Source organism: Camellia sinensis, chromosome 14, assembly GCF_055761805.1.
Source record: "Camellia sinensis isolate YWXY chromosome 14, ASM5576180v1, whole genome shotgun sequence".
Classification (NCBI taxonomy): Eukaryota; Viridiplantae; Streptophyta; class Magnoliopsida; order Ericales; family Theaceae; genus Camellia; species Camellia sinensis.
This window is the reverse complement of record NC_138974.1, coordinates 86,837,574-86,852,609: the sequence shown is the minus strand read 5'-3', so window position 1 is coordinate 86,852,609 and position 15,036 is coordinate 86,837,574. Positions and strand designations below refer to the sequence as shown.

At 34.8% G+C, this 15,036-nt stretch overlaps 1 protein-coding gene across 2 annotated transcripts; it reads left to right on the top strand.

Annotated features, from left to right (window-relative positions):
* Nucleotides 1–209: 209 nt before the first annotated feature.
* On the top strand, nt 210–14,666 carry LOC114289650 (lactoylglutathione lyase). 2 transcript variants are annotated; one of them, XM_028233414.2, is made up of 9 exons: nt 210–428; nt 514–648; nt 751–812; nt 9,086–9,146; nt 10,107–10,186; nt 10,290–10,360; nt 11,320–11,409; nt 12,621–12,743; nt 14,565–14,666. In XM_028233414.2, exons 1-8 carry the CDS (start codon nt 312–314, stop codon nt 12,719–12,721), a joined length of 717 nt encoding a protein of 238 aa, XP_028089215.2. In that variant the 5' UTR covers nt 210–311; the 3' UTR covers nt 12,722–12,743; nt 14,565–14,666. The 2 variants fall into 2 exon arrangements, with proteins under 2 accessions (XP_028089215.2, XP_082761721.1); XM_082905595.1 differs by lacking the exon at nt 14,565–14,666 and having other exon boundaries at nt 231–256; nt 12,621–12,929.
* Nucleotides 14,667–15,036: the final 370 nt, after the last annotated feature.

The window sequence follows — 15,036 nt, the reverse complement described above, 5'->3', positions numbered from 1 at the left end:
AGTAAATATTAAAAAAATGACTAATTAAAATAGTAAAAGTAAATTTTAAATTGTAATTTAATTAAAAATTTGAAGAGAATGATGACAATACTCTTAATATTTGACAACCAAATGTGAGTTAAACAGAGTGAAGTGATTTGAACAATATTTTGAAAATAAAATATATATTACAATTAAAATATTTCAGCCAAAAAAACTCTGTATCATCCATGCAAATTATCATCAACAACGCCACTTCGTCGTCACTCAGCACAAGGTGAGCTCTCTCCTCTCGTCTCTCTCTCTCTCTCTCTCTAGAACAGAACCCAATAATGGCGTTGTCGATCGCAAGTTCGTTATCTCGGCCCTCTCTCTTCCGATTCATCCCCAAAACCACCAAATTCACCTCACCTTCAATCCTTACCTTTCTCACCACCATCAACCCGAAGGTCCCCAAAACCCTAAAAACGCTTTGATTCCCTAATTCCCTATTCACCTTATTCTAATCTCCATTTCTCTCTCTCTCTTTTGCAGTACCCGACTCGCTCTCGTTTTGTATCATCATCATCATCATCAATGGCTTCAGAATCCAAAGAATCTCCCTCCAACAATCCAGGCCTTCACACTACTCCCGATGAAGCCACTAAAAGTTACTTCATGCAACAAACTGTAAGTCCCAATTACTCTTTAATTAATTCGTACCCTATATGTATGTATCTGTAGACTGTATGTACATATGTTGTTCATGTTTGGAATTTGTTTTGAATTCAGATGTTTCGGATTAAGGACCCAAAAGTCAGTCTTGATTTCTATTCTCGCGCATTGGGCATGTCGTAAGTCCTTTTTTCTTTTTCTTTTTCCTTTTTTTTTTTAACTTTGAGATTTCTTTTTCCCTCTGTGTTTTGATGCTGATATGTGTGTCTAATACTTAGGTCTGGTGCTTCAATTTTGTTCATATCTGGTAGACCAAGTATTCTTTTTTGCTTAAATGAGAACGTGCAATAGTCAACTCCCAACAGGAATATCTAATGCAATATTCATAATGGGTGTCGAAACAGCTTTATGTCCATGTTTTGGTGGAAAATTGGAACTTTGGTGGTCCACTAATGACTGTGAATTAGTAACAATTTAACAAATATGTCTATTTCGTGAGGTCCCAAAATGGCCATAAAAGGCATCGTGAATCCAATTAGTTTAGTGGTTAACTAGGCCACTCAACAATTCAGAGTAAGATCCAAGTCTGATGATCTGAATAGTACTGGTTATTATCCAATGATGAAATCATGATACTGTAGGAAAAGGAATTGATTTCAAATATGTCAATTAGTTTCGTTTCAAATTGATTTCACATTAACATTGGTAGTTGCAACTTTCAGACAGGAGGGGTATATATAGAAAATTCACAGCGAGGATCCAGAATGCAGTAGAGTTTTTCAAGTATTCAACAAAGCATTCTGACTAACTTAGTTTCTCTTGTCTTGGTGAATATGTTATCACCTATGATAGTCAATTGTAGATTCAAAGTAATTCATTGAATATGTTTTTTGAGTTCTTGATTGATGCTCAACCTTTTGGTATTATGACGTAGGACTGATTAGGAAATTAGGGCCTAGCGGTGCAAACAATTGGACTTGTATTGGGCTTCGGACAGAAAAAAGTTGTAGGGTTAAAAGGAGGAATCTAGGATTTATAGATGGAAAAAAAAATAGTTTGGACTTGTTTAAAAGTTGCAGGATGCAGGATTTGAAAAACTGTGTGCCGAAAGTCCACAAATTAGAGGTTGGGGATGATTTGTGCACGATCGGGTAAGGCTTTGGGTTAAAAAAGGCACCTATTGGGGCCTTTGAAGAATACAGTAGGAATCTCACCTAGAACTCCCTATGAATTAACCCCTAAGGTAAGGTTGCACAAGCATCCGGCAAAGCTACGAAGCACGGGTGCGGGTACAGATATGAATATGGGTACGATATTCTTGGGTATACTTCCTTATTGGAATGTGGGACCCAATTGATTTGTTAAAAGAATTTTAATTTGGCTTGATTTAGGTATAATATATTTTATATATTATATTTAATTTGTGAAAACCCAATTCAATTTGGATATAATTACAGTTTTAAGTTCAAAATTTAACCTTATATATATATATATATATTGTTATGTTCATCTTAGGAAAAAGTGCGGCACCAAATTGATTTCTAGGATATATAGTGCTTCGGGTATATACTTTGTTTATTCTGCCGAAGTATTGCATGGCTACAATAGATTGATTTGGCTTTGTTGGGTTTGTGCTTTGAAGCGTAGTTTGGTTCGTTATTTTGGGTCTTCTTTAACTTTGTTTTTAAAGACTTTTGTTCATCTATTTGGTGAGATATTTCCTCTTATTTATTTGTGATTATTTGGAATTACCTAAGCGTGGTTTTGTGAGACCATTCGTGTCTCATTTGTAATCGTTTGGAAACTTTTTGATTGATAGTGGAATCGGATTTCGATCTCGTGAACGTACCTCACATTGAAGGAACCACGTAAAAATTCTTGTGTTGTTTTTATTTAATTTTTTCGCATTAATTTTTATTCTCATTGATTGATTTACTTGTGGAGAATAACATATTTTCCCTAACAACTGGTATCAGATCTTACGGTTTATTTGGGTTTAATTATTTGTGTAAATCAATGGAGGGGAATGTGGGTCGTATGTCTAGTTTCAATGAAAGCAATTGGGTTACTTGGAAAACTAAAATGAATGACCTATTATTTTGTAAAGATTTGTATGGACCCATTGAGGGTGATAGTGGCAAACCTGATGATATGAAAGATGATGAATGGAAGAGGCTTAATCGAAAAGCCTATGGTGTTATCCGTTAATGGATTGATGACAGTATGTTTCATCATGTTGCTACTGAAACTTCAGCACATGATTTATGGAAAAAATTAGAAGGCCTTTATGATAGGAAATCAGCCACAAATAAAACTTTTATGTTTCGTAAGTTGGTTAATTTAAAATATAAAGAGGGCAGCCCTATTCCGGAACATCTGAATGAAATAAAGAGTATTGTTAACCAACTTGCTTCTATGAAAATTATTTTTGATGATGAGTTGCAGTCTTTGATGCTACTTAGTTCTTTGCCCGAAAGTTGGGAGACTTTGGTTGTGATAGTTAGTAATTCGGCGTCCGATGGAGTTGTCACAATGGATCAAGTCACTAGTAGCTTGTTGAATGAAGAAACTAGAAGAAAATCAGCGGGTTCCTCTCATTCGGAAGCATTCGTTGTGAGAGGCCGAAACAAAACAAGTGGGAGGAGTAAGACTCCTCATGGTTGTGATCAAAGCCGTGACAAATCAAAAGATGGTTCTTTTTTAAAGAAAGACATTGAGTGCTATTATTGCCATGAGAAATGGCGCATGAAGCGAGAATACCGAAAGCTCAAGAACAAGGAGAAAAGGCGTGACAAAAGTGTAGATAAGAAGCAAGAAGACACAACAGCAGTTACTACCGATGATCTCATGGTTGTTTGTAAAGATGATTGTATCAATTTTGTGGGCCAAGAGAGCAATTGAGTAATTGATTCTGGTGCTTCTTTTCATGTGACTTCTCGAGTTGATTTCTTCACTATCTACACCAAAGGAGATTATGGTTCTGTTTGAATGGGTAATGAAGGTCTGTCTAAGATTATTGGCATGGGTGATATTTATTTGGAAACAAATTTGGGTTGCAAGTTATTGCTTAAAGATGTGAGGCATGTTCTTGACATTCGCCTTAATTTGATTTCTACTGGGAAGCTAGATGGTGAAGGCTTCAACAACAAATTTGGTGATGGAATATGGAAGCTCACAAAGGATTCTTTGGTGGTAGCTAAGTGTAAGAAGACTCATACACTTTATTCAATGCAAGGAAAAATTTGTAAAGGTGTTGTCAATGCACTTGAAAATGATACTTTTACTGAATTGTGACACAAGCGACTTGGGCACATGAGTGAAAAGGGACTGCAAGTTTTGTTCAAGAAAGAGCTTCTACCCGATTTGAAAGGTACACATCTTAAAACTTGTGTTCATTATTTGGCGGGTAAACAACATAGAGTTTCTTTTCATAAAAATTTTGCTTCTAGAAAAGAAAATGTTTTGGAGTTGATTCATTCGGATGTTTGTAGTCCTTTGAAAGTTAGAACACATAGTGGTGCACTTTATTTTGTTACTTTCATTGATGATTATTCAAGAAAAGTTTGGGCTTTTCTACTGAAAACTAAAGATCAAGTTCTAGAAGTATTTAAGCATTTTCAAGCCATGGTTGAAAGAGAAACAGGACAGAAATTGAAGTGCATCCGATCAGACAATGGTGGTGAATACATTGGGTCATTTGATGAGTATTGTCGCAGCCAAGGTATTCGGCACCAAAAGACAGTTAAGAAGACTCCTCAACAAAATGGCGTTGCCGAGAGGATGAATCACACCATTGTGGAAAGAACAAGGTGTTTGCTTTCACAAGCTAAATTGCCAAGATCCTTTTAGGGTAAGGTAATGAGAATAGCTGTTGACGTGATCAATTTGTCTCCTTCCTATCCTTTGAATGATGATTGTTCCAGAAAGAGTTTGGACCGGTAAAGATGTATCTTATGAGCACTTGAGAGTGTTTGGTTGGCGAGCTTTTGTTCACATTCCAAAGGATGAGAGGTCCAAGCTTGATAGTAAGTCAAGACAATGTATTTTTCTTGGCTATTGGCATAATGAATTTGGGTATAGATTATGAGATCCAGTCGACAAGAAAGTTATTTGAAGCCGTGATGTTGTGTTTCTTGAAGACCAAACAATTGAAGACTTTGGTAAAGGTGATCAACCGGAGCAAAAAACTCGTGATCTCATTGACATAGATGCATCTCCTTCATCTTCAGTTGATGATGAAAATGGGAGAGATGTGCAGCCACCTATTGAAGAAGTGGAGGATGATGCTAATCCTAATGAAGTTGAGCCTGAAATTGAGGAAGAGCATCCAACTCAAGAACTGCCACCACAACTTGAGTTGAGGAAATCTACAAGGAACCGACAACCTTCGAGAAAGTATCCTTCCAATGAGTTTGTGTTGATTTCTGATCAAGGGGAGCCCGAGAGCTACCAAGAAGCAATTGAGCACGCAAAGAAACATAATTGGAAAAAGGCCATGGAAGAAGAGATGAATTCTTTACTTGAAAATTACACTTATGATTTAGTGAAGTTGCCTGAGGAGAGGAAAATTCTGAAAAATAAGTGGGTTTTCAAATTGAAGAATGATGGAAAGAATCTGAGGTATAAGGCACGTCTTGTTGTGAAAGGCTTTGGGCAACAGAAAGGCATTGACTTTGATGAGATTTTCTCACCGGTTGTGAAGATGTCTTGTATTCGGGTTGTACTTGGCATGGCTGCAAGTATGAACCTTGAAGTTGAACAACTTGATGTGAAGACCGCATTTCTTCATGGTGATCTTGAAGAAGAAATTTTCATGGAGCAACAGGAAGGTTTCGTAGAGAAAGTGAAAGAGAAATTTGTTTGCAAATTGAAGAAAAGTTTATATGGCCTCAAGCAAGCCCGCGGCAATGGTACAAAAAATTTGACTCTATCATGATGAATAATGATTTTTCTAAAACCACTTCGGACCATTGTGTGTTTGTGAAAAATTTTCCGGATGGTAAATTTATTATTCTTTTGTTTTATGTTGATGACATGTTAATTGTGGGTCAAGATTCTACCATGATAAACAGGTTGAAATTGGAGTTGAGCAAGTCTTTTGCTATGAAAGATTTGGGGTCAGCAAAGCAAATTTTTGGTATGAAAATTGTTCGTGATCGCAAAGAGGGGCTGATTTGGTTGTCTCAAGAAAGCTACATTGAGAAAGTTCTTGAGAGGTTCAACATGGATAAAGCAAAGCCGGTTGGTTGTCCACTTGCGGGTCATTTCAGGGTTAGTTCGAATCAATTTCCTACAAGTGAGAAAGACAAAGAAGAGATGTTGAAAATTCCTTATGCTTCAGCAGTTGGTTCTTTGATGTACGCCATGGTTTGTACAAGGTTGGATATTGCTCACGCCGTTGGTGTGGTGAGTCGTTTTCTCTCTAATCCGGGTAAAGAACATTGGGCAGCAGTAAAATGGATTCTAAGGTATCTTTGAGGGATTTCGAAGGTATGTTTGTGTTTTGGGGATGGTAAGCCGATGTTTGATTGGTTTACAGATTCTGACAGGGCTGGTGATGTTGATTCTAGGAAATCTAATTCAGGGTATTTGATGACTTTTGCAAAGGGAGCTGTGGCATGGCAATCTAAATTACAAAAATGTGTTGCTCTCTCAACTACCAAAACTGAATTTATTGCTATTACAGAAGCTTGCAAAGAAGAGTTATGGCTGAAGAAATTTTTACAAGAGTTGAGTTTGAAACAAGAGAGGTATGTGCTTTATTGTGATAGTCAAAGTGCTATTCACTTGAGTAAAAATTTTACTTTTCATTCGAGATCAAAACACATTGATGTGAGATACAATTGGATTCGTGATGTGTTAAATTCGAAGTTATTGCAACTCGAAAAGGTTCACACGGATGATAATATTTCGGATATGTTGACTAAGACTTTGTCGAGGGACAAACATTTGAAGTGTCAAACTTTAGCGGGTATGGTTGATCTCTCCACCTAAGTCAGTAGAGGGAGAATTGTTGGGTATACCTCCTTATTGGAGTGTAGGACCCAATTGGTTTGTTAAAAGAATTTTAATTTGGTTTGGTCTAGGTATAATATATTTTATATATTATATTTAATTTGTGAAAATCCAATTCAATTTGGATACAATTAGGATTTTGATAAAATAAGTTCAAGATTTAACATTATATATATATATATATATATTGTTATGTTCATCCTAGGAAAACGTGCGGCACCAAATTGACTTCTAAGATATATAGTGCTTCGGGTATATACTTTGTTTATTCTGCCGAAGTATTGCATGGCTACTACAGATTGATTTGGCTTTGTTGGGTTTGTGCGTTGAAGTATATTTTGGTTCGTTATTTTGGGTTTTCTTTAACTCTATTTTTGAAGATTTTTGTTCATCTATTTGGTGAGGTTTTTCCTCTTGTTTATTTGTAATTATTTGAAATTCACCTAAGGGTGATTTTGTGAGACCATTTGTGTCTCGTTTGTAATCATTTGGAAACTTTTTGGTTGATAGTGGAATCGAATTTTGATCCCGTGGACGTATCTCACATTGAGGGAACCACGTAAAAATTCTTGTGTTGTTTTTATTTAATTTTTCCGTATTAATTTTTATTCTCATTGATTGATTTACTTGTGGAGAATCGCATATTTTCCCTAACAGATATGGGTATATCGATAAGGCAAATTCTTAAAAAGTAGGGTATGGGTACGGGTATGGCTAGGGTACGTCAAATTTTTTTTTTAATTTTAATTTTTTTAAAAAAAAAATTTGATAGCTAAGGTATCGTTTGGTAACGTTTACGTTTTTTGTTTATGTTTACAAAAATTTTATAAACTAGTTTTTGTTTATTTTTAGAAAAACATAAATTACAAACGCATTTGGTTTGGACAAAATGTTTAAAAACTTTTAAAAACATAAACCAAAAAATATGTTTATTCGGGCCTAAAATATTTATATTTATTTTTATTATTTATGACAATGGGATCACACACATTATAATTGAAAAAAAAATTAATTAAAAAAATAATTGAAAAAAATTTAATTGGGAAAAAAAATATTTGAAAAAAAATTAATTGAAAAAAAAGATTAATTGAAAAAAATAATTAATTGAAAAAAAAATATTTTAAAAAAATATATTTGAAGAAAAAATTAATATTAAAAAAAATTATTGAAAAAAAAATTAATTGGGAAAAAAAATATTTGAAAAAAAATTAATCAAAAATAATTGAAAAAAAAATTATTTGAAAATAAAATAATTGAAAATAAATTATTTGGAAAAAAATAATTTAAAAATATGAAAACTGAAAATGTAAACTCATTTTTTGAGTTTACGTTTTTTCCTTAAATTTATAAACTGAGACAACCATTTATAAACTAAAAAAATTATCAAACAAGTTTTTATGACAGTTTTTTAAATTCTTGTAAATATAAACTGTAAATTGAAATTGGAATGGTTACCAAACAGACATCCAACATACAAATCAAAATTTCAATATCAAAACTAAAATGAGAACAACTTGTCTAAAAAGTTATATAATTCTTTTTCTTTTTCTTTTTTGATGGTCTAAAACATGATGGAAAAGAGAGTAAAACCATGACTCATGAGTAACGAGTATTGGAAATAAATTATTTAATATTTTCAAAATTAAAAGAAGAATAATAAATATTGCAATAAATTCTAGCAGCTATAAAAAAAAAATTCACCTCGCCGTATCGAGGCCATACCCATGGCGTACCCAAATATATTTGTCGTACCCAGCATGTATTCGGCATGCCTGGTGCGCGTACCGCCGTACCAGTACGTGTACCTGCACCCGTTAAGTATCCGGTACTCGTGTGATACCATTTTTGGTATACCTGTGCTTCATAGCCGCAAAGGCATTTCTAAGTTCGTTATCTTCCTCTTCTCTACCAAGTTTTGAACCATTGACTTTTGGGTTGTGTGTGAGAAACAACATTACCCTGCAGGCACTAAAGAAACTTAGGCTCCGTTTGGGAAGAGCTATTTGGGGTTTTTTTGACTATTTTAGCCACAAAAGACAAAGTATTCTATTTTAGTTACAAAAAATAAAATATCACATCTAACCCATAATCATTACACTCTCCTCTCACAAAAAAAGCCAAAAAGGTCAAAAAGTTAAAAAATCATTTCTAAACCAAGCTTTTTAGCCCAGGCTAAAATAGCCAAAAAAGTCAAAAAACTAAAAAGTCAACCCACTTCCCAAACGCCACCTTAGTCACTTCTAAGTTCATTATCAATCACAATAACTTTAGAGAATTATATTTAAAAATTTGGAGGCTGCCAAGGAATTCTTTTAGTTGCCTTGTATTCCTTTTCTTTCATAATAGTTTCTTATTGCTCATAAAAAAGGAAAGTTGGGAGTAAATCTACAGTCTATGTAATTGAATTTGATATGAATTTCTTCGTTGCATATTACAGGTTACTTAAGAGGTTGGATTTTCCAGAAATGAAACTTAGCTTGTATTTTATGGGATATGAGGTAAAGGGTTCTACATTACTTTTGCAATATTTTTTTTATTATTACCAATGCCTTGGTGGTCATTAATGGTGCCTTGTACATAATTTGTGTTTAGCAATGGAAGATCTTTCTTCATATTAGGCCGCGATTGGAGTGGTGGCTCTTTGGCTAAAATAGTCAAAAAGCCAAAACACCCAAAACACCCAATCATATCGCTCTTTCTATTTTTCTGCACGTCTTTCATAAAAAGTTAGAAATTTAGTTGGCTTTCTAGCTTTTTACGAAAGACGTGCAGAAAAATAGAGAGAGCGATATGATTGGGTATTTTGGGGCTATTTTAGCCAAAAAGCCACCACCCCGAACGGGGCCTAAATCCTCCAATAAGCCATGCATTTATGATAAAAGCATGAAATATATATATATATATATATATATATTTGTTTGTCTGTGTTTCTCTATCTATTTCTATCTTCTAAAACCATGAGATTCTAAATTTTCTTGTTGAAAAGATGTTCTTGACGGCACTTTCTAATTGGTGATCTGCCCTCTGCAAAGAGGGAGACAGCTGATTATCTTTTTAAACCTTGTACAGTTACTTGAGAGGCTATGTATATATATATATATGTATATTCTTGTAAGATGGGTTCTCCCAAACACACAGGTTGATATGTTTGGTAGTTGGAAGGGTACTAAAACTTGTGGCAAAAGTCATCAGATTTGAAGGCTATTTGATGGGAGGGATGAACAGTTAGATGGAGTGGAAGACAACTGTGTCATTGATCCACAGCATTAGGGATATTGTTGATAACTTGAGATATTAGCTCTTTCTAGGATGGTATAACTTTTTTCTTTTTAATTAGTACACATACATGGGCTCCTCCTTTTGGTGCTATGTAGTGAATTCACGTAAAAACAATTAACTTGACATCACTCACTCTCTCTCTCTCTCTCTCTCTCTCTCTCTCTCTCTCTCTCTCTCAGGACCTAACATCAGCTCCCAGCAATGCAGTTGATCGTACGGTTTGGACATCCAGTCAGAAGGCTACAATTGAGCTCACACAGTATATTTTATTTTGATATCACACTTTTTTTCTCTCTCGTGGAAATCAATTCTTTATTCATCGCCTTCTCCGTAACATTTTGACACTCAAATGCTTGCCACAGTAATTGGGGTACTGAGAGTGATCCTGATTTCAAAGGCTACCATAATGGGAACTCGGAACCTCGTGGCTTTGGTATGTAACTCTTAGATGTTGGCTTGAATGGCGCATATGTATCTTTTATGATGTGATTCCTACGTACTATTTCTGTTGACTTTTAAGTCCATCAATTGGCACTGCTGATCTAATTTGTTGAATGCCACATCAATCTGATAGTGCATATTGGATCATTTTGACTAGGTTCAGTACTGCAGGTTGTTCCACGCCTAGACTAATCCGCCATGGAATTAATTCATCTAATCAAAGTTGGAACCATCAACCATTAAAACTAGACAAAATAAAACCATGCCAACTTACTCGTCAACTTCCTAAAATGTGGACTACCCAAGAAATGAATCTTGTTTTTGTAAGAGTTATTGTCCACAGCTCATCAGCGCTTGTTGCTGCATCGGACAATGATTATAGTGTGACCTGACTTTGTTGGAATGTGTTCTATATTGCCTGGAGTTGTCCCATCTGTGCTAGTTATAAGGTTCCAGTTTCCCTTTCTTTAATACCTGGATTTTAAGGAGAAGTGTGAGCTGGGCTTTTCAATTTGGTATCAGAGCTTGGTTGGGCTTGTGATTGGTGTGTCGTTTGTCCGGTTACTGTATGTTGTGGTCCAGGAGGGTGTGTTGGAATGTGTCCTACATCGCCTGGAGTTGTCCCATCTGTGCTAGTTATAAGGCTTTAGTTTCTCTCTCCTTAATACCTGGGTTATAAGGAGAAGTGTGAGCTGGGCTTTTCAATTGGCTTTTCTAAATTCCATAAAACTTAAAAGGGGCTGTACTAGATTAGACATGAAGTGCCATGAGCCTATTCTTGATTGATGGTTATGTCCTTGTCAGGAATTAATTCTCATTGACTGTGCTTGACTCTGTTCTCATTTTCTTTAGGCATGTGGATGTTTACTTTGTAAAGATGATTTTTGGTTTTTGGATGCTGGGTTTTTAACCAACATTTCATGAGATTGACTTCCCTAATTTTGCTTGCAGGACACATAGGCGTTACTGTTGATGACACATACAAGGCTTGCGAGAGATTTGAACATCTAGGGGTGGAGTTTGTGAAGAAGCCTGATGATGGTAATTTACTCTTTTCATTTTTAGAATTCAATTAAGCTGATGGGATGCTTCCTCAATAAAAAATAGTCTCAAGCTTAAACTACAAGTGCTGATGAGGAGGGATAATATCGTACTGACTAGGGTAGATAAAAGGTCGGGACTGCTTGTAGATAAAAGGTTGGTCTGCCTTTCTGCATTTCTGCAAATCCATGAGCATGGGAGAACCATGTCTCAAGCTGACTCAATCAGTTATATGATGTGAGAAAACAATCTTCGCCATTTTGAATGAACCTCTCTTTCCTTCTTTATATTGAGAGTTGAGTCCTAGTGAAAGATGATTCCCTCTGGTTGGAGGATATTGCTTCTTTGAGGTCCCTTATCAGAAGCCATGAGCTAAGATTTTGCAAGAGGTGCAAATACCAGCAAGTCTTGGTGCTGATGTGAACGAAGGTGATTGTGTGTTAGTGACCTGTGCATATCCCGCATATACCAGTTCATATTTTTGGTGAACAATCACCAAAATCACTTGGTCCTTTCCAATTATTTATTTATTTTTTTTTTTTTTCTTTTGTGAGGGGGGGTGAAATTGGGAAAATGGGGGAGTGCATGTTTGATATGGAGAAAAGGGGTTGAAGATGGAGAGAGGCAGGGGAGGGGCTACGACTAGAGAGATACCTGAGAAGGAAAGGTAGGAAATCGCAGTGCGGCACATTGACAGTGGTGCCAGGTAGAGAGGCAGAGAGTTAGACTCTGAGAAAGGGAGGGAGCGTGAGGGGAAGCCAGATGAGAATTTCTCAATATTCTCAGTTTAAGATTTAATCCAATGGTTATCTATCTGGATTTTTAATAATCTCAGCTTAAGATTTAATCCAACGGTAATCTAACATTCAGAGCTGTATAGGTATTAGTATTTATCATATATAATTTTCATAAATCGTGCTCTGGTTGTCTGTGGCTTCTTCCCAGGCCTGGCCTGAACTTATTTTGGGCTGGAGAAATTTAGCCCAAGCTTGGCTCGAATTCTTAAATACATTGCCCAAGCATGATTTGTTTCAGGTTGGGATCAGGTTTCTTGGGTTGAACTTGCCAAAGTTGCACCCTTAGTTGAAAATTACTAATGCTGCATTGCTTTATTGGTAGGATTGTAAAAGCTGGATGTATTACCAAAACTTTAAGGATGAATAGTTGTGTAATTATCATTGATGTCAAGAAACATGCCATGCTGCTTGCAGGGAAAATGAAGGGGATAGCATTCATTAAGGATCCTGATGGCTATTGGATTGAGATTTTCGATCTTAAAACAATTGGAAGTACGACTTCTGGCGCTGCCTGATATAGTACTGAATGCATTTCAGGTAAGCATGCCAGGTTTTTTTTTTTCTTTGATTAGCAATTGGTAAATATTTGAGAAGAATATTGGCAAATCAATCAACACAGCACTAGTGATAAGAAATGGTTGATGGCATGTAATGGCCCATAACTGTACTACTGGGCGAACTTGATTTAATTTAACTAGCAAGAGCTGATCTTTTGAATTTCTATTCTTGGACTAATTTGGTTTTCGCATTTGAAAAAAAAAAAAAAAATTCTCACTCAATAACAAAAATGTAGGATGGAAATTTTCCTCTTTTTCTTCCCTTCTTTTGTTGTGGTCTTGGTTGTTCTAGGATTTTGCTGTGTGATGGTTCATTTAATCTGTTTTCACCGTTCTTATTCATTCTTTTTCAGTTTGTATTAACATTTCTTCCCTTGTGACAGGCCATGCCAGCCGTTTTCCATTATCATGTTAAATAATTGGTATATTTGTAGTTGAATTGGTTGATCGGTCAAAGAGTTGTACATAGTTATCAAATCGGGATTCATATAGTCTCGTATGGAATTGCAAATCGTGAATCGTAAAGATTCGGTCACTCTTTCTAAATTACTTAAAAGCATATATCTACACGTTTAAATGTTAAATATATCTTATGAATATAAAATATTTAAACTTAAATTAATAAAAATGTTACTTTGAATGATGATCACGTTGTTTAGTTAACAAAAGTTCCTATGTAAGATTACCATCTTACTTTTTTTTTCTTCTTGTTTAGATATTTCTTATCAACGTTCTTAATAAAGATAATAACCAAATAGACAAACTATCGATTCTAAAGTAACCATAATTAAGAACGATATTGATATTTGGACAATAAGTATGCATACTTTTCTAAGTAATAGTTAGCAAATAATAAGAAAGAATTATTTAGAATATTTTATTTTAAAGCTTAAAATATTTTAAAAGGTATAACTGACCTCACACATGTAATATTCAATTTAATAAAATAGTAATAGATAATTCATAGTGTAACTTTAATCTTAAACATCTTTAGAAAATATATTACGATTTTTTAAAGTGACAAAAAATGAGAAGAAATGTTAAAAATATGTTGGGTCTGACTAAATCTGATTGGATCCTATTAAAAATTCCATGATCACTAAAATAACAACAAATCATGTATATATGTTGGTTATTTTGGTATTAAACGCTATTAGAAGTTGTGTTATGTCATTTTCAATAAAAAGATGGAGAAAAATAGAGTCGAAAATGTGTCGAACACAATAATTTCAAAATTGCATGAATCATAAAAAGTGAATCGTGTAATTCACTAGAGATTCACTTCCAAAATAATTTTACTCATAGATTCGTATCAATTTTGCAAAAATTGTGAATCGAATCGCGAATCGTAAAATTCTGATAATAGAAGTGTTACCCTAAATACCAGTTCGTTAATATATATGGAGCCAAGACAATTGGTGCTTATTTGTACCCATTGTAAACGGCTTGTCTGGTTGCATTAGTTAATAAGCATATGTAACAATTATGTCAACTTTGCTTTGATCAAAGTATACCGTGGTTGATTTGATTTGATTACTTGTAGCAGGGTTTCCACTTTTGCTGAGATTGACTGACTACGGAAGATATTGTTACCATATGTAGTACATGGCTTTATCTTGTGTATCTACTCAACAAATTCCATATGTATATGTAGGATCCATCATAAATAAAAAACCTAGGAGTCACCATGCCACATGGGAAGTGGATAGGATAGTATTCCAGGGAATCATATATAGCAGGTTTCATGTACCATATATAGGCTTTGTTGGATGGTAGTGATAATCAACTGTTTGTGATGCAGGTCCCTTGGGGTTTACCATGTGGGCTTTCATGCATGCTTTGATCTTTCTATGGTTTCTGCTAGGCAAAGACTTGGCTTTTGCAAGAGATTTTGATAGTAAGCACTTTCTTTATGTTGTGTTTGGTTGGAGAATTTGGAGAGAGATTTAAAAAAGAAAAGAGAAAATGTGTGTAAAACTAGATGAAATTTAGTCATATTTTATTTATATTTCACCTACCTTTTCTATTTTCATTTTCAAATCCCTTCTCAAATTCTCCAACCAAACACAGCATTAGTTTTATTGCTCTTCCATGTATTGAGTCCTATAAAGATGAGACCTAAAAGTTTTAATGAAATTTGTCATGTAAAAACCACGATAAAAGAAATAAACAACTATTCTGTTTATTCTACACTGTTAGAGCATCTCCAATGCACTAGGCATATAATACTTGTTAGTTAAAATACCTAGTGTGATTCACTTTTTTCAATTCCA